We start from the raw sequence: 16,380 nt of genomic DNA, 5'->3' as shown, positions 1-16,380 counted from the left end.
ATGCCAAGTGTAAGTAATTGAAAATATTATAGACTTTGCTTATGAAAAAGTAAAATAGCATAAACATTTTTTAAAAACTTCATGGTTTAAGTAAAATTAAGCATTTACATTCCTACCCGAGAACAGTGAAAACATATGTCATATAACGGTTTATATAGAATATTTATAGTAGATTTACCAGTGATCATCATGAAGTGTGATATAGTCACACAGTGGAAAACTAATTAGCAATAAAATGAACTGCTGATACATGCAAGAACATTAATCTCACAAACACTGATGGAAAGAATCAAATACAAAAGAAAGTTCCCTATATTCTTTTATTGACATTGATTTTAGAACATGTAAAATCAATCTATACTGATAGAAGTCAGATCATTAGTTGCCTGGATTGACTGCAGGTTGGGAAGTTCTCAGCCATTATTTCTTTGCATAAACTTTATTTCTTTCATTTTCTTATAAGACTCCCATATTGTGTATATTGCTTTACTTTATATTTTTGAAGCCCTCTAATGAATGTTTCAATTCAGATATTATCCAGATATATAACTTCTTTTGGTGCTTCATGTTTTCTATTAAATTTCACTGTGTTTTCATGCATTATTCTCACTTTAGAGAACAACTTCATGATGGTTGCTTTGAATTAGCTTCAATTAAATCATGTGTCTCCACTTCCTGAGTTAAGGTCTAGAAATACAATTTTGTGTTTATGTGAAAGTATCACTATGTCTGTTCCTTTTGATTTTCCATCATGTTTATGATTATATTCTCTGACTTATCTGCATGGTTTTTGTATGACTGACATTTTGAATAATATAAAAATATAGATTAAAGCAATTGATATTTATTCCCAGAAAAGAAAGTGTTCAGGTCATCCATGTTTAAACCTCAGAACTTTGCTCTTAACAGAGCTTGGGATCTGTACATGACTGGAATTATTTGGCCCTCGATGAGCTATCATCCACTTTCCACCTTTTTTTGTTCTAACATATCCTCTGCTCTCCATTTATGCAGTTTTATTCACCTTAAGTGATACCTGTGTACTCTGTCCTTTCGCAATGAGTCTTCCAAGGGCCACTTCAGTGAACGACTAATGCATCCCAGGGTGATTTCTCTCAGCTCTTCTTTCCCACCCTGAGCTAGCAGAATGCCATAGTCAGTGTTTTCCACAAATTCCCAGAGTGCCCCAAGGGATTCCTCTTATTATCCATCCGCTCCACCCCCAGCTTCCACAAAACAAATGTTGTGCACTAACAAAGATGCCAAGTGCCCCGAAAAGACCTCTCAGATCTCTGAAACAGGGATTTATATCTGATACATCTTCTGCTTTGCATATAATAGGCATCCAATCAATATATAGTTAATTAATTTTAATCTTGTCTGCAGATTTCAATCTTATTAGTTGCAAGAGTTCAAATGACAGAGGCTTTCTTTGTTCTCCACTTTTATCTAGTTACACAATGGTTCTTTGGTCCCTAGTAAAATCAATAAAACTACATTTAAAAGTATTTGTTTGGTTCTTAGACTTAAAGTCAAATTATTTGTGATCTGCCCTATCTTCTTCTAGCTCACCCATACCATGGAATGCCAAGTGTACTTTTTTAAAAAGTATAGATATGTATAAATGAAGTAGAAAATTGTTTTACTATTCTTATAAATTGATTTTATCAGGTGTGGGATATCACATGGTCATGGTGAAGGAGCCTCATTGTAATGTTGAAGAAATATCCTATTTGATTAATAATCATGTGCCAACAGCCACTTTGGAGAAGAATAATGTGAATGAATTATCTTTTATTCTGCCTAAAGAATATACACACAGGTATGGATTCCAGGAATGCCAAATCATTTATTTTCAGATAACAGAAATCCTTGTTGTTTTCCTGGTTTCCTCGGGATATATTGGTGGACTCTATTTTGCAAGGCAGAACTCCAGTCACAGAGCCGCTTGCACTGTGACAAGGGGTGCTGTCTACTTATTATACTTGTAATTGGTGATAACTGATGGTCTGAAGTTGATAGACTAAAAATTGTCTCTACCAATTTTTGAGAAGCTAGATGAGAATTTATGTAGTGCTAGCTCATAACCAGAGGGACAAGAACCAAAAGGAAGTAGTTTGATTGCACTAGTTAATCAAATTATTCATCAAAAGCAATAGTACAGAATAGTATCTTTATCAGAGATAACCATCCTCGACATGGAAAATGGAAACTAAGAATACTCATCAGGAAAAATGCCAGTCTCTGCTATGTTTAACTTCTTTTCTCAAGTACTTACATTGGGTAGTCCCTAAATTCAAAATAGTTGTCATATTCAAGAAAAAATATTAATTACTTCACCTTTCCTGGGAAATAGAAGAATGTATCTAAAAGGAAGAAAAGAAAGAAGAACAGTATGCTTGGGCTTACTTTATTCAGTAATGACCTGAAGTTTCTGAGAAGCAGCATAATAATCAGACAGTGTAACAGAAACAAGACCCCAATCATAAGCTAGAACGAAAGAAAAAATATGGAGAGCTGGAAATAAATTCTAGTTATGTATCCTCAGAGATACACAGTGGTTGGCTCATTTTCCAATGCTTCAGGGAAATCAGTTTAAAATGAAAGAATGTAAGTGTGAAAATCTTTTAATTTGGCATTTTCTATTCTTTCCCGCCCCTCCCCCTGCTCCTTTCCTGTCTTCTTCTAGCTTTAAGGCTCTGTTTACTGATCTGGAGCAGAGACAGAAAGAACTGGGCATCGCTAACTTTGGTGCTTTCATCACCACCATGGAAGAGGTGTTCCTGAAGTGAGCAATACTGTGCGGAAAAGCAGAAACCTCTGGGGGAGAGAGGACAGTACCTTATTCCCCTTTGCAAGCTCATCAGACTTTCCGATTCATTCACACTTCTAGAAAAATAGGAGATTTGGGGCAGGTTTGTGGGTGGGTGGATGGAAGAAAGGACCTGCGGTTTGGTTTTGGGTTTTTGTTTGTTTTGTTTTTTCACTATAAGAACATTGAAAAAATATCACCACTTGATGAAAGAATGGGTCTGTTCCAGTAATCTTGGATGTGACTGAACCCAGCGTAATGAAACACTCATCACAATGCCCTTGTTTTTCTTGCTGCACTAGAGCACAGCAGCACTTCTGTGGGGTTTGGGAGCCCCACTTCCACTGTGGGCACCACGTTGCCCCAATATGCTGCTGCTGCCATCAGTAGCAAACTCTCTATTCTCCAAAGAAGCTATCTGGGGATCGTGTTGAGAAATGAGATGCTTTTCACTGTCTTTCTTTCTTTCTTTCTTTTTTAATATATAGGGTCAGTAATATGGAGTATTCACAGACAAATAGCCAAACTTCCCACCCTCAACAGCCCTCCCTCCGGAACGACAGCTCCATCACGAACCAGGATAGGAATATGTCCAGAAATGAGAGGGCTTTTTTGACTGTGCATGAAAGCCCTGCGGTGAACTATAACACTGGGGTAAGCGCCTGTACTAAGAACCTGGTGTTTGGATTAGGGCTCGGGAGGTGCACTCTGTCTTAACTCTGAACCAGAGAAACGTGGGGTCCTCGGCTACTGTGGGCCACAGGCCGCACCAGCCTCCCTAAAGCAGATGTCTGGATACCGGGTATAATAGAGAACAAGCTCCTCTCACTGTTTCACTCCCTGGCTCAGTTTTTGTTTTAGAATTCTTTTTTTTTTAATTGACAACCCGGAAATTTCATAGTTCACTGAAACTGGAGTGTGCTGCAGGGAGCACAAATTTGAGGTTATTTTAATTTCAATTCTAATTTTATTTTTAAATTGTTATTGAAGTACCATTGTTTTATGCCCTAGTGTTTCAACAGTATTGGATTTACCCTGTCAGGTTTAGTCACCGTAGCTCTGCACCACTGCAGCACCCATACTCCTCCATAGGTATAATTTTTTAATAGTCACACACGCCCAATATTTTAAGTTTTTGCATGGCGAATTGTTTCTTAAACAGTATGACCCTCCATGCAAGACTCTTTCAGTTGCAGCATTTCTCTAATTTTCTTCTACAAAGCACCTGGTTTTCTTGCATCTCTGGAGTCTGGGGAAAATCATCTAGTGGAGATTTTAGGTTTTTTATCAAAAGCCAGACCTTGCAAGAAAATGACAGAACTGACAAGCTGAGCGTAGATCTGAGGCCTAGGACAGAAGAGGGAGAAGCCAGAATGGGGCGGGGGAAGAGCACAGGGTGCTGTGGTGACGGATCATGGGTGCTGTGGAGGTGGGAGAACTAGGGGGACTGCACCAGAGCCAGGCAGCCCAGTACTGTACAAAAAAATGACAACGATGTAAGAAAATAAATTAAGTCATTAAAGTAAAATTCAGACCTTAAACAGTTTTTAAAATATCTTAGAGCAGTGGCCCTCCCTGGTGGCGCAGCAGGTTAAAGCACAGCACTAAGTAGCTAAAGCCACTTCCACATGAGTTCGATTCCCGCCTGCCCCGGAGGTGACCACATGGCGCGGCAGACCTCTCCTGACCTGCCCGCTGCTCCCCTCAGCAGTGTACTTCGTCGATCTGCCTGTTCTGCTCCCCACTCTGTCTCTGGTGAATCCTCTCACGGCCCCTGAGCCTCTGGCCTGTACCCCGGTTCTGTATGCATAAATAATAAATAAATCTTTAAAAAATATATCTTAGAGCAGAGGCTGGCAAACAATGTAAAGTGATAATGAATACATAAGACTTTGTGGATCTTAGGGTCTGTGCTGTGACCACTAGGCCCGACACTGTGGCACGAAACCGGCCACTGACAAGGCGGGAGGGGGTTGGCACAGCTGCGGTGCCATCGCCCCGTTTCCATCACCAGGCCCTAGGGCAGCAACTCCTGAGAACAGAGGCTGTTCTTGCTATTACAGTCTTGTCCTGCTTAGGTTCTGTCCCAAGGGCGTGTTGACATAACCGTCATGTATCCTCTGTACAATGCTGAAGTGCCTATCTGGACGCACCTCAGCGTGACTGACACGGCGCTGCTTCTCTCTGCAGTGTTCCCTCCACTGCCAACAGTTCCGGGCCATGTTCATAAAGAGGGCGATGTTCAACTGGCGCCACCGGAAACTGATTTTGCTACAGATACTGGCGCTTCTGGGCTCCTTTGCCTTTCTCTCAGAGGCTGAAAGATTTTCACAGAGCAGACACAATGAGAAGGCCAGACGGATGGATTTGGGTCAATATGGCCACACCATCGTGCCTTTATCTATCTCTGGGAGCTCTAACACCACTCTGATGTTCTCACAGCACCTTAAGAGTATACTGGATTCTGAAAAGCAGACACTTAAGGAAGTGCAAGGTGAGGTTCATTAAGAAGAACTGCCCTGGCCGTGCCTGGTGGCGCAGCAGGTTAGGACGCGGCACGGCAAGCCGGAGGTCGGAGGTTGTCCCCTCAGTGCGAGTTCGATCCCCGGCCCGGAGGTGACCCACATGGCACGGCCCGCTGCTCCCCTCGGCAGTGCACTTCCTAAGTCTGCCTGTTCCGCTCCCCACTGTTCTGGTGAAGCCTCTCACCGCCCCTGCACCTCTGGCTTGTACCCCAGTTCTGTAGGCATAAATAAATACATCTTTTTTAAAAAGAAGGACTGCTCCTGGATGAAGATCTGGTTGCTTCTTGCAAAGGTCTTACTGTATGTGACTGCCACTCTTCCTGTGAGTCACCAGCCTTATAAAGGCAGCCATGTTAGAATCAAGGCATTGCCTCTCTAGTCACAAAGAGGCAGACACCAGAGGAGGCACTTCCACTATGGATTGTCCAGGAGATATGTGTTGTCCCTTTAAGTTGAAAAAAAAAAAAGTCAAAATACATGAGGGGTTTCTTTTTTTTTAAGTTCTGGCCTGAATGTAATGTAACACATGAACCAGGCCCTGTAGTAGGAAATTGTGGTCCCAAATCCTCAAACCACATGGGCAATCTCCTAAACTAATCTAAAATGGGACCAATGGAGACTTAATAGGCTAACTCCTAATAACACATTTATTTTCAAGGTAGAAGAAATAAAAGTTTTCATTTATGGAATCAGACATTTTTCATCTATCTCTTGACCTAGATTTTAGAGAATAAGAACTTCTTTCCTGTCTCTAGAACCTGACCCAATTCCTGCCACATATAATTAAATAGAACTTTGTCAAATTGAATTGAATGTCAGGGAGAGACTTATAAAGGGAGGGAGTAGAGTCAAAAATTGCAGCTCAGACGCTAATTGTGACTCTCTAAGCAAGAGAAGATAGGGACCTGGGACAAAATAGGGCTGAAGGAAAGAAGATGGATTTCACAGACAGATGAAGTAAACAAAAACAGATTTTGTTTTCTTCCTGGTGGTGGAGGGGGGTAAAACCATTCACAGTATATCTGATTTTTTAATTAGATTTTTATTTTAAGATAATTAAAGATTTACAGTGCTGAAAATAAATGAGAGCTCCTGTAAACCATTGATATCATCTTGCAAAAACAGTACAAAGTCACAGCCAGGATTTTGACATTCATACAGTTAAGATCCAAACTTCTGGAATTTTGCAGCTATGTGTGAACCTGAGTGTTCAGTTCTATGGGATAAGTGCCAGTATTATAATTAATTACATTCATTGCTGGCTTGCACCAGAGCTTCATGTTTGGTTTGAGAAGACACTACCCAGCTTTATAAGTCTCCTGCTACATTCCATCTTCAAGTATGAGTTACCCACTTTCTCTACATCTTCCCCGGCACTGTCACTATTTTTTATAGCCATTATGGTGGCTAAGTAGTAGCATTTCCTTGCTGTTTTAACTTGCATCTCTCTAATATGCTTTTTGGTATTTTTTCTTGTGTTTATCATATCTATATCATCTTCAGTAAAATGTGTTGTGTCTTTTGCTCCTTCTCTAAATCAATGTCTTTTCTTTACAGTTAACTTTTGAAAGTTGCCTCTGTATTTTCCCTCATACTGTTTGTCTTTTCATCATCTTAACAAAGGTATATATAGAACAAAAATTTTTTTATTTTGATGAAATCAAATTTTTTTATTTTATAGTACCATGTATTTGGTATTATTTTAAAACCTGTTCTCAAACCTAGATCCTGAAGATTTTATACTAGAAGGTTTAAAATTCATAGTCTATTTTACATTTAAGTTTGTGTTTCATTTGGGGCATTAATTTTAATATAAAGTGAAGTGTGGATCATGGTTAAATTTTCTGCCTATTTGTTCCAGCAATGATTGGTTAATTATGTATTCATTTAATTTCTTTGCAACTATATCAAAACTGAGGCACGTATAAGTCTATTTTGTGTTCTCTGTTTTAGTCCATTTACCTTTATATTTGTTCCTTCATCAATACCATGTTTGCAGTTCGATGGCCTGGTTCCTCCCCATTTTATTATTGTTTTTCAAATTCATTTTAATTCCTCTGATTTTCATATCAACTTTAAAATGAACTTTTCACCTCCACCATTCATAAATCTATAAATGCCTCAAAGGAAAGAGGAATAAAGAATATTTCATCAACTTCAACACATTTCCAAATGTTGATTGTTTCCCTAGACATGTAATGCCTTCAAAGACATCATTTCTTACTTGTTCCATTTTTTCAGAAGGATTTTTTTCCTGCTTTAAGCTTAGTAATAAAAGCTTTAAGTTGAAAAAAAAAAAAAAAGCTTTAAGTTGAAATACTTACATGGCAGCATAAGCCAGAAGAGTAGACTGAGAGAGTCTATACCACATTGCCTGTGCTTTCCTGGTTAAGTAGGAATTGAGGCTATAGATGATGAAGTGAGAGGACTTGGCAATGTAATCATGAAGTGAAGAGCATGAGGAGAAGGGCAAATGTTTGAGAGAATCATGAGAAAGTTGAAAGTAAAGTCATCTGCTCCTGCTCCTCAACATACACTATGGGTGATCTGTATTGTGGATAAACTGATCAATGTTGTGTCCACATTCTAGGTGACCTGGTAAAATACTTGATGGAGAATGAAGATTGTATTCACTTCTGCATTGTTGCATTTTCCATAGAGGAAAAGCAGAGTCAAATCACGGTTACTGCTCTGTTCAACAACGAAGCATACCACTCACCAGCTCTCAGCCTGGCGATGGTAGACAACATTCTTTTCAAGGTTGTTTCTGGCCCTGAGGCCTCCTTAACAGCCTTCAATAAACCTCAGCCACGTTTTCATGATAGAGAAAACTATTTAAGGTATGCTACTATTTTTGTGAGAGTGCATTTTACCCTTTTAAAGATTTATTTATTTGTGCATACAGAACTGGGGTACAGGCCAGAGGCTCAGGGGTGGCGAGAGGCTTCACCAGAGATAGAGTGGGGAGCAGAACAGGCAGATCAACGAAGTGCACTGCTGAGGGGGAGCAGCGGGCGGGTCAGGAGAGGTCTGCCACGTCATGTGGTCACCTCCAGGGCAGGCGGGAATCGAACTCATGAGAAAGTGGCTTTAGCTTCTCAGGGCTGTGCTTTCACCCACTGCGCCACCAAGGAGGGCCCATTTTACCCTTTTAACGCATTTCTCCCACCTTATCTGACATGTTAATATGACTTAAAAACAGCTATTGATAGGAAACTGTATTTTCTACTGTGTTGAATTTCTGATAGATCTTTTTTGGCTCCTTCTGTAGGATGACAAATGGACACCAGGTGGCCTTAAATATGCATTTTGGCATGGCTGTTTTGATCAGTGGCTTTTGTCTCCTGACAGTGACTGAGAGAGTCTCTAAAGCAAAACATATCCAGTTTATGAGTGGGGTCCCTGTCCTTGTGTACTGGCTCTCTGCTCTATTGTGGGATTTCATTATCTTCTTCATTACCTGTTGCTTACTACTGGTAAGTGCTAAAGTTGCTTGAAAAATCTTTTTGTCTTCTTATTTAACTATGTCATAAATTTAACTTTGCTGAAAACTCTTTGCACATTAGCTTAGAAAATATATTGTAAAACTCTTAGGGTTAAAAGAGTCTCTCATATGCCTGCACTGGAAAAAAATACTTTGTATTTATTCTGTTTGCAGTATGCTTGCTCGGAAACAAAATAACTGTAGTTCCAGATAGTGGATTCAACTATGAATCTGCTCTACTTACTGGTTGTCTTTATTGCTATGACTACCACCACCAAGACACCATCAGTTGTATAATGACATTCCTAGTGTAACCTTCCTATTGGTTTTGCTATTACATAATTATGTAATTTCCTGAAGGAAGAACCCTACCATTTGTGCAGAAACTGCACTTCATTTCTAGTGAGATGCAGATTTCCAGATATGTATTTCCTTTGGCAACTATAGGTTCCTCTGTACCACCATTCATCCAAATAAGGGCCCTCCAATGTTTTTTTACTGCCTGACTTCCATTTAACTCAGAAAATTTAAGAAAGATATTCAAGAGTTACTTGGGTGGTGTGAAGGGACTTGAGGGAGTAGACTTGAACCTGGAGACCCAGTTTGAAAACAGAGATGACAAGTAAGTTATGTAATAAGTGGAAGCATCTTTGGATAAATACTGTCTTTACATAAGACTATTCACCTCTTTCTGGAAAAGCTGAGAATTAAGGTTATTGAAGGGAAGTTTATTGAACTTGTTCATGAGTTAAAACTTTTCCAAGCCACTGACTTGTGGCTCTGTTCACTGGTCTGTCCTCTCATGAAGAGGAGGTGTTAACTTACTTCCATACTCCTATGCTGCAGCTTTTTTTAAATAATAAAATTGCTTTAATTATTGAAAGATTTTAAGAAAGATGAGCCTCTACTGTTCTCCAGTATTTCTAACTAGATTGTGTTTTCATGTGCCCTTCACTTTGCCAGTATATCTGTACCCCCTGTGTTTCAGGGAGTGCTCAAATTCTGCCAGTTGGACTTATATGTCATAGATTACCACTTTCTGGACACAATGCTGATCTTAATGCTGTATGGCTGGTCTGCCATTCCCCTCATGTACCTGCTGAGCTTCCTGTTTACTACGAGCTCCTCTGCCTACATCAAGCTTGCCCTATTCAACTACCTTTCAGGAATCTTTGGTCTCCTCATAGACACCATGTTTGTATTTGGTAAGAGCAAGGGCTTCACAAAATGCCTCCTTTTCGTCCCCATATCTGATAGCTCCACCACATGACTTTAGGAATCTTCTGCTCTTGATTTTAGATATATGTGGCGCAGTTGCCCTTGAGAATTATTGACTCGTTGAAGAGTAGTGCCATTCTGTGCTAGATGAAAATTATTTTTAATTGCTTATCTTCTCATTTTTTAATTTTTCCCCACCCGTGAAGGTGCCAGTCATCATTTTGTCAGATCGAAATATTCTGTTTATCTTCCTCACCTTTTTTGGAGATGAGAGGATATTTAAGATTGCAACAGAGAGAGGCCAAAAGATATTACACAATAGGTAATACAATAGCCACTTGTCACACGTGACTTTAAATTTATTGAAATGAAGTATAACTTAAAATCCATTCCATAATCACATTAGCCACACCTCAAGTGCTCAGTAATAACATGGTGGATATTAGTGAAACTTAAGACCTTTTCCGATGTGATGCAAAGTCCTATTAAACAGATGTTCTAGTAATAACAAGAATTGTTAAATCTGGAACAACTGTTTGTCTCTGTCAAGTGAAAATGTACACAGAATTGGCTTTCGCACTTGAGATTTCACTGCTTTCTACCCCAAGTGTCTTATGTGAACTTTCTATTTAGACAAATCTTTTATATTTTTCCCCCAAAACTGAGTTCAATATCAAGATTCTGTAGTGGCAATTCATAAATGAAGCATGTTTATATTTCTGAGAACTCACTCTCTTTTAATGGGTCCTTTGAAGAAACATTAGTTGTCTATCAGCTAGTTTCTCTGAAGATTTTTCTACTCAGAAATATGTCAGAATTTTCCCCTACAGTTGGATCCTAAGATTCTTCTCCTTTACCCCCTTAGCAGTCAATTAAGATCCAAAACTAGACAGTAATGATTTCCTGTTTGTGTCACATGCCAACAAGACTTTAAAGGACACCCACTTCAGAACCCTGATATTAATCAACACAAAAACTGTGTCACTGGCTAACTAGAACAAACTTACTGGAAAGTAATCAGTGTTCTTCAAAGATAATGACCTGATCTTTAATTTCCTGAGCTTGGTTTCCTCATCAGTGGGGAATTTGTTGTCCTGGAGATAGTTCAATTCCTGGAGATAGTTCATGAAACCTAATCTTATCATCTTTTTAGAAATGCAACATAGAATGTCAAATGCTACCAGAACCTTCATGCTTAATTTGTTAAAGCTCTTTCCCAATTACAACCTTGGGAAATGCATCGCTTACTATTTTGCTTACTACCAGAAGAAGAGAGGGTGCATCATAAGACAAGCTCCTGACCAGTTAAATTGTAAAGAAACACGTAAGTCTCTGGGGGGTGCCTAAGTGTCTAGGAAATTAGCTGCAACCTTATACATTGAGACATAAAGAAAATCTGCCCTGATTTCTAAGAAGAAAGTCAAGACACATGTTCAGTCCCACAAGGCTGGGGAAAACCCTGTGTAAATATTATAAAGCCTCAGAAACAAATCCAGAGGATTTTTAAGCGGTCATCAAATATAGAAATAAGATCACTAATAATCAACTGCAGATAACCTTATGTACAGTATTTTATACTCTCACAACTTACTATATTTGTTGTGCCTAAGTCACAGTTTTATAGGCCAGAACTGGGATTTCAAAGCTTATGGTCTTTCATTGGCAAGAACGGCAGAGTGAAAAAGGCAGGAATCATAGTAAGTCAGATCCTACCTAGAAATTAGCCTCAATCTCATCTCAGTCTCAAGGTCATTGAGCAGCCAGTGGCTCAAGGGAAGCTTAGCATTCACACAGCTGTCAACTATGTAACTTTAAACAGAGAGTGGGACAAGAAAAAATGGAGAAGAAACATTGCCTGTGAAATCTATTGGCATGAAACCATGGTCTTTAGAGTCTCCATGGAAGCAGAGACAATTACTGTACAGCAGTGAAGGAGGTTTCCACTTTCTCCATATCCTCTCCAGTAATTGTTTCACTTTTCTGAAATCTATAACCTTTCTAGCAGGTGGTAAATTGCATCTCATCTTTATTTTAGTTTATATTTCTCTAGTTACAAATGAAGTTGAGTGTTTTCCATATGCTTGTTGTCCATTCCTAGATCTTTGTAGAAGTGTCTACTCAAATTATTTACCTATTTTTTCCCTTTTTAAAATTTACTTTTGATGATGTGCCTTTTTCTTACAACATTGTTAATTTTGGGACGGTATACCTGAGGGGAGAAGTCACATTTGCCCATTTCTGATTTGGGCCATTAGTCTTGGAATGTTCTGAATTTAGGCTCCATTCACTGATACTTGAATTTCAAATATTTTCTCTCCTTTGGGAGAATGTGACATCTCCTTGATATAATGTCTTTTGATGCAAAGTAATTTTTTGAATTCTGGTTTGTTTATTGTTTCTTTGACTAAATTGCTTGTCTACTTAATTGTCATAGCAAGGAAGTCATTGCTTACTCAAAGGGCACAGAGACTTACCCCAATGTTTTCTTCTAAGAGGTTTGTACTTTTAGTAGTCATATTTAGATGTTTGACTTGCTTAACTGACTTTTATATGTGGCATGTGATAGCTTCTTTCTTTGTTCTTTTGTAAATGGACATCCAGTTATTCCAGCACCATTTGTTAAAAAAAAAAAAAAAAGTATTTGTTTCCCCCATTGAATTGACCCAGTCAAGTATGGGTTTGTAGCTGATCTCTCAATTATATTTCATTGATCCATGTTTCTATCCTTTTTCCAGTACAGCCCCCACCTTGACTAATTTGCAGTAAGTTTTGATATTAGAACATGGCTATATCTGGATGCTTTGTAATTCCAAATACATTTAAGAATAACTTTCCTTCACATAAAAAAAATCTAATTGGATTTTTTTTTTGAACTTGCTTTAATTTCTTAAAACAATTTTGAGAGATTTAATGACTACAATTTTTGGTTTTACATTCTGTGGATTTCCTTTACTTATTTATTTTCTAACTATTTAGGTACTTACTTAGGTCATCTTTATATTTATACTCTGGTTTCTTTTCAGATCATATAAATCTTCCACCTTTTATTTAATAGTGCTTAGTAATTGTTGCTTTAGAAGTACTGGAAATATGTTTAGCTTTATTCCTATATATCTTTTGATGTTACTATAAGTCCTGTCACTGAAGTGTCATTTTTATTGTGTATTGCTGATATAGAATAAGTTTGCATTTTGAAGTTACTAAATTACTTTATTAATTTTAACAGCTTATATGTGACTTTTCATTCCCAAGAGGTACATTCAAAGCAGCTGTGAACCGTGTCCTTTTCTATCCATATACATTTGTTTCTTGCTTTTGACATACTACTCTGTCAAGGATATATAGTTCAAGTTGAATCAAAGTGGTGAGAGCAGCCATCCAGTTTCATGCCAATTCAGAGAGCCTATTTTTAAATGAAACTATGCGGCCTATATTATACAGTTCTTATGGGACAGCAATGGGTTCAGAGTTATCCCATTTTCCTGGATTAGAGATTTCTTTCGATACTGTATTTGGTTAGGTTTTTTTTTTTAACCATAAATAATTTTTCAATTTTAGGTGATCCTTTTTACTGTTATTGAGATGATAATAGAAATGGTAAATTATTTTTCAAGATTTCTGCATGAGCTTTTGAGCTTAAATTTTTTTTCTAATTTTCAATTGATGGCTTCACATGTCTGAAAGTATTTGGGACATATTTTTTTAAGCATACAATAACTACTAGACATACCAATGAAAAATTAACATTCACATACACAATTGATTGCAACCTATTATATTCATGAAGGTCAGCCTTCAAAATTCATTATTGAAATGGATATTGCGTAGTGGGGTAATCATTTCTTTAAATCCTTGTGTCAAATTAACCTAATATTTGATCTTATCCTATATTTCTTCCTGTTTGTTATTCTTAGGCCTATTCAGATTGTCAATATTTTATGCTAAGATACTGCCTTTTTTTTTTTTTTTTGCCACTCTTAGATACTTCAAGGAATGTTTATTCTCTGGAAAAGGAAATGATTGCAAAGTATTTGATTATAATGAGTATCACAGGCTTTGTTTTCCTTCTCTTGGTTTTGTTTTGGGACACTACACTGTGGAAGCTAAGAACAATTTTCAATCAATATATTTACTTTGGTATCTATAGGAAATTCAAGAAGGTTAGTAATCAAGCAAGGAGCTGAAGGGTGATTCTAGGAAAATGGAACATTCGGCCTGCCAAGCATGCCGCCCTCGCAAGTAACTAGATAATGTCCATATAAAGCTATTTGTTTAAATAAGCTTTATTTACAATTTACTTATAGTTGCGTTAATTTGTTGATCATTTCAAAGGATCAAATATTGTCTCTGAATTTTCTCTATTATTGGCTATTTTCCCTTCCATTGATTTTTTTTCTTTATTTTTGTAATTTCCTTCTTTCAATTTACTTTTGGTTTACCTTTTTTCTAGTTCCTTGTGGGAAGCATGAAGCCCTATCTTGTAGGTCTTTGTTAAAATAAGCATTGAGAGGCCTCCCTGTTGGCACAAGGGATTAAGCACAGCACTGTAAAGCTCTCACAGCTCTCACTATAAGTTAGTTCTCCAGCCAGGGAGCTGACCCACATGGTGCAGCAGACCTCTCCTGTCTTACCTGCTGCTCCCCTTAGCAGTGTATTTCAGTAAATCTGCCTGTTCTGCACCCCACTCTGTCTCTGGTGAATCTTCTCACCCCCTGCACCTCTGGCTTGTAGCCTAGTTCTTGTCTACATAAATAAATATTTTAAAATATATAAAATAAACATTGAGTATTAAAGATATCTCTATGAATGGTGCTCTTTGTGATCTGAAAATGTTTGATTACTTACAGTCTTGTTACCACTCAAGTGTTTAAAATATTTTCTGATTTGCTGTATGATTTCCTTTTTTTTAAAAGATTTATTTATTTATTTATGCATAAAGAATTGGGGTATAGACCAGAGGTACAGGGGTGGTGAGAGGATTCACCAGAGACAGAGTGGGGAGCAGAACAGGCAAATTGACAAAGTACACTGCTGAGGGAGCAGCGGGCAGGTCAGGAGAGGTCTGCTGCACCATGTGGGTCACCTACCCTGGCCAGGGATCGAACTCATGCTGCAGTGGCTTCAGAGAGCTTCATAATGTGGTGCTTTAACCTGTTGCGCCACCAGTGCTTTAACCCGTTGCGCCACCAGGAAGAGCCCCTGATTTCCTTTTGTTAAAAGATTACTTAAAAGTCTGTAGAATAGGGCCCCTCCCTGGTGGCGCAGCGGGTTAAAGCACTGCACTAAGAAGCTAAAGTCACTTCCGCATGAGTTCAATCTCTGCCTGCCTTATACATAAATGAATACATCTTTTTAAAAAATTCCCAAAAGTCTGTAGAATAGGGCCCTGTCTGGTGGCACAATGGGTTAGGACTGCAAACAAGCTGCAGCAGCTTCAGTGTGAGTTCGAAACCTGGCCCCTGAGGTGACCCACATGGTGCAGCAGACCTCTCCTGACCTGCCCGCTGCTCCCCTCAGCAGTGTACTTCGTCTATCTGCCTGTTCTGCTCCCCACTCTGTCTCTGGTGAATCCTCTCACCTCCCCTGCACCTCTGGCTTGTACCCCAGTTCTGTATGCATAAATAAATAAATCTTAAAGAAAATGTTTTTTTTTAATCTGTAGAATAATTCCAAAGACCTAAGAGTTTTCTATTTACTTTATTGCTTTTGATAATGAATTTAATTCATTTATGATCAAAGAACAATGTATTCAATCTATTTGATCCACTGACATTTGTTCCACAGCTTAGCAAATAGTCAACCTTGGTAATGTGTCATGTACACTTAATGTATATTTTGCATCTGTTGATTGTAATGTTTTATAAATATCAATTAGATCATAATGGTCGATAATATTGCTTATATCACCTGGACTTTAACTGATATTTTTATCTGATTTATCAATTGCTGGAAAGGGGGTGTGAAATCTCTAGTTCTTATGGCATGTTTATTTATGTCCTTAATTTCATCAAATTGGGTCTGCTACTTGCTGAAGTCACATCTAATCACTGTATACTTTCTGAACCTCTAATTATTAAGTCAGAAAACATTGATAACTTTATGTCTTCTTGGTGAGTTGAGTCATGAAACATTACTCAGTTTCTCTGGTAAGGTTCTTTGTGTTGAGGTCTATTTCTGCTGACCCAAATACGGTGCCTCTAGTATTCTTATACCCTGCTGTCTGCCTCCTGCCCCAGATCAGAAAAGTGTTTGGCTATTATTTTCTCAATTTTTTTCTGTCTTTCCTCTCTAAAGTTCCCCTTTTCCCGAAGTGACTTTCCTTCCTGAGGACTCAAGTGATA

The 16,380-nt window shown here is 38.2% G+C and overlaps 1 protein-coding gene across 1 annotated transcript in view; it reads left to right on the top strand.

Moving 5' to 3' along the window:
* Positions 1-16,380, top strand: part of LOC101637175 (ATP-binding cassette sub-family A member 3-like) — a 40,337-nt gene that overhangs the window by 18,518 nt on the left and 5,439 nt on the right. Inside the window, exons 15-23 of the mRNA XM_004691723.1 lie at positions 1,672-1,822; positions 2,690-2,788; positions 3,301-3,466; positions 5,003-5,306; positions 7,928-8,177; positions 8,609-8,817; positions 9,814-10,026; positions 11,193-11,363; positions 14,021-14,199. Coding sequence (XP_004691780.1) covers positions 1,672-1,822; positions 2,690-2,788; positions 3,301-3,466; positions 5,003-5,306; positions 7,928-8,177; positions 8,609-8,817; positions 9,814-10,026; positions 11,193-11,363; positions 14,021-14,199 — 1,742 coding nt within the window. The remainder of the gene's footprint in view (positions 1-1,671; positions 1,823-2,689; positions 2,789-3,300; positions 3,467-5,002; positions 5,307-7,927; positions 8,178-8,608; positions 8,818-9,813; positions 10,027-11,192; positions 11,364-14,020; positions 14,200-16,380) is intronic.

This window comes from Condylura cristata, unplaced genomic scaffold (assembly GCF_000260355.1).
Source record: "Condylura cristata isolate star-nosed mole 26May11 unplaced genomic scaffold, ConCri1.0 scaffold00032, whole genome shotgun sequence".
NCBI lineage: Eukaryota > Metazoa > Chordata > Mammalia > Eulipotyphla > Talpidae > Condylura > Condylura cristata.
The sequence above is the reverse complement of the archived record's forward strand: the minus strand, read 5'-3'. Positions and strand labels throughout refer to the sequence as shown.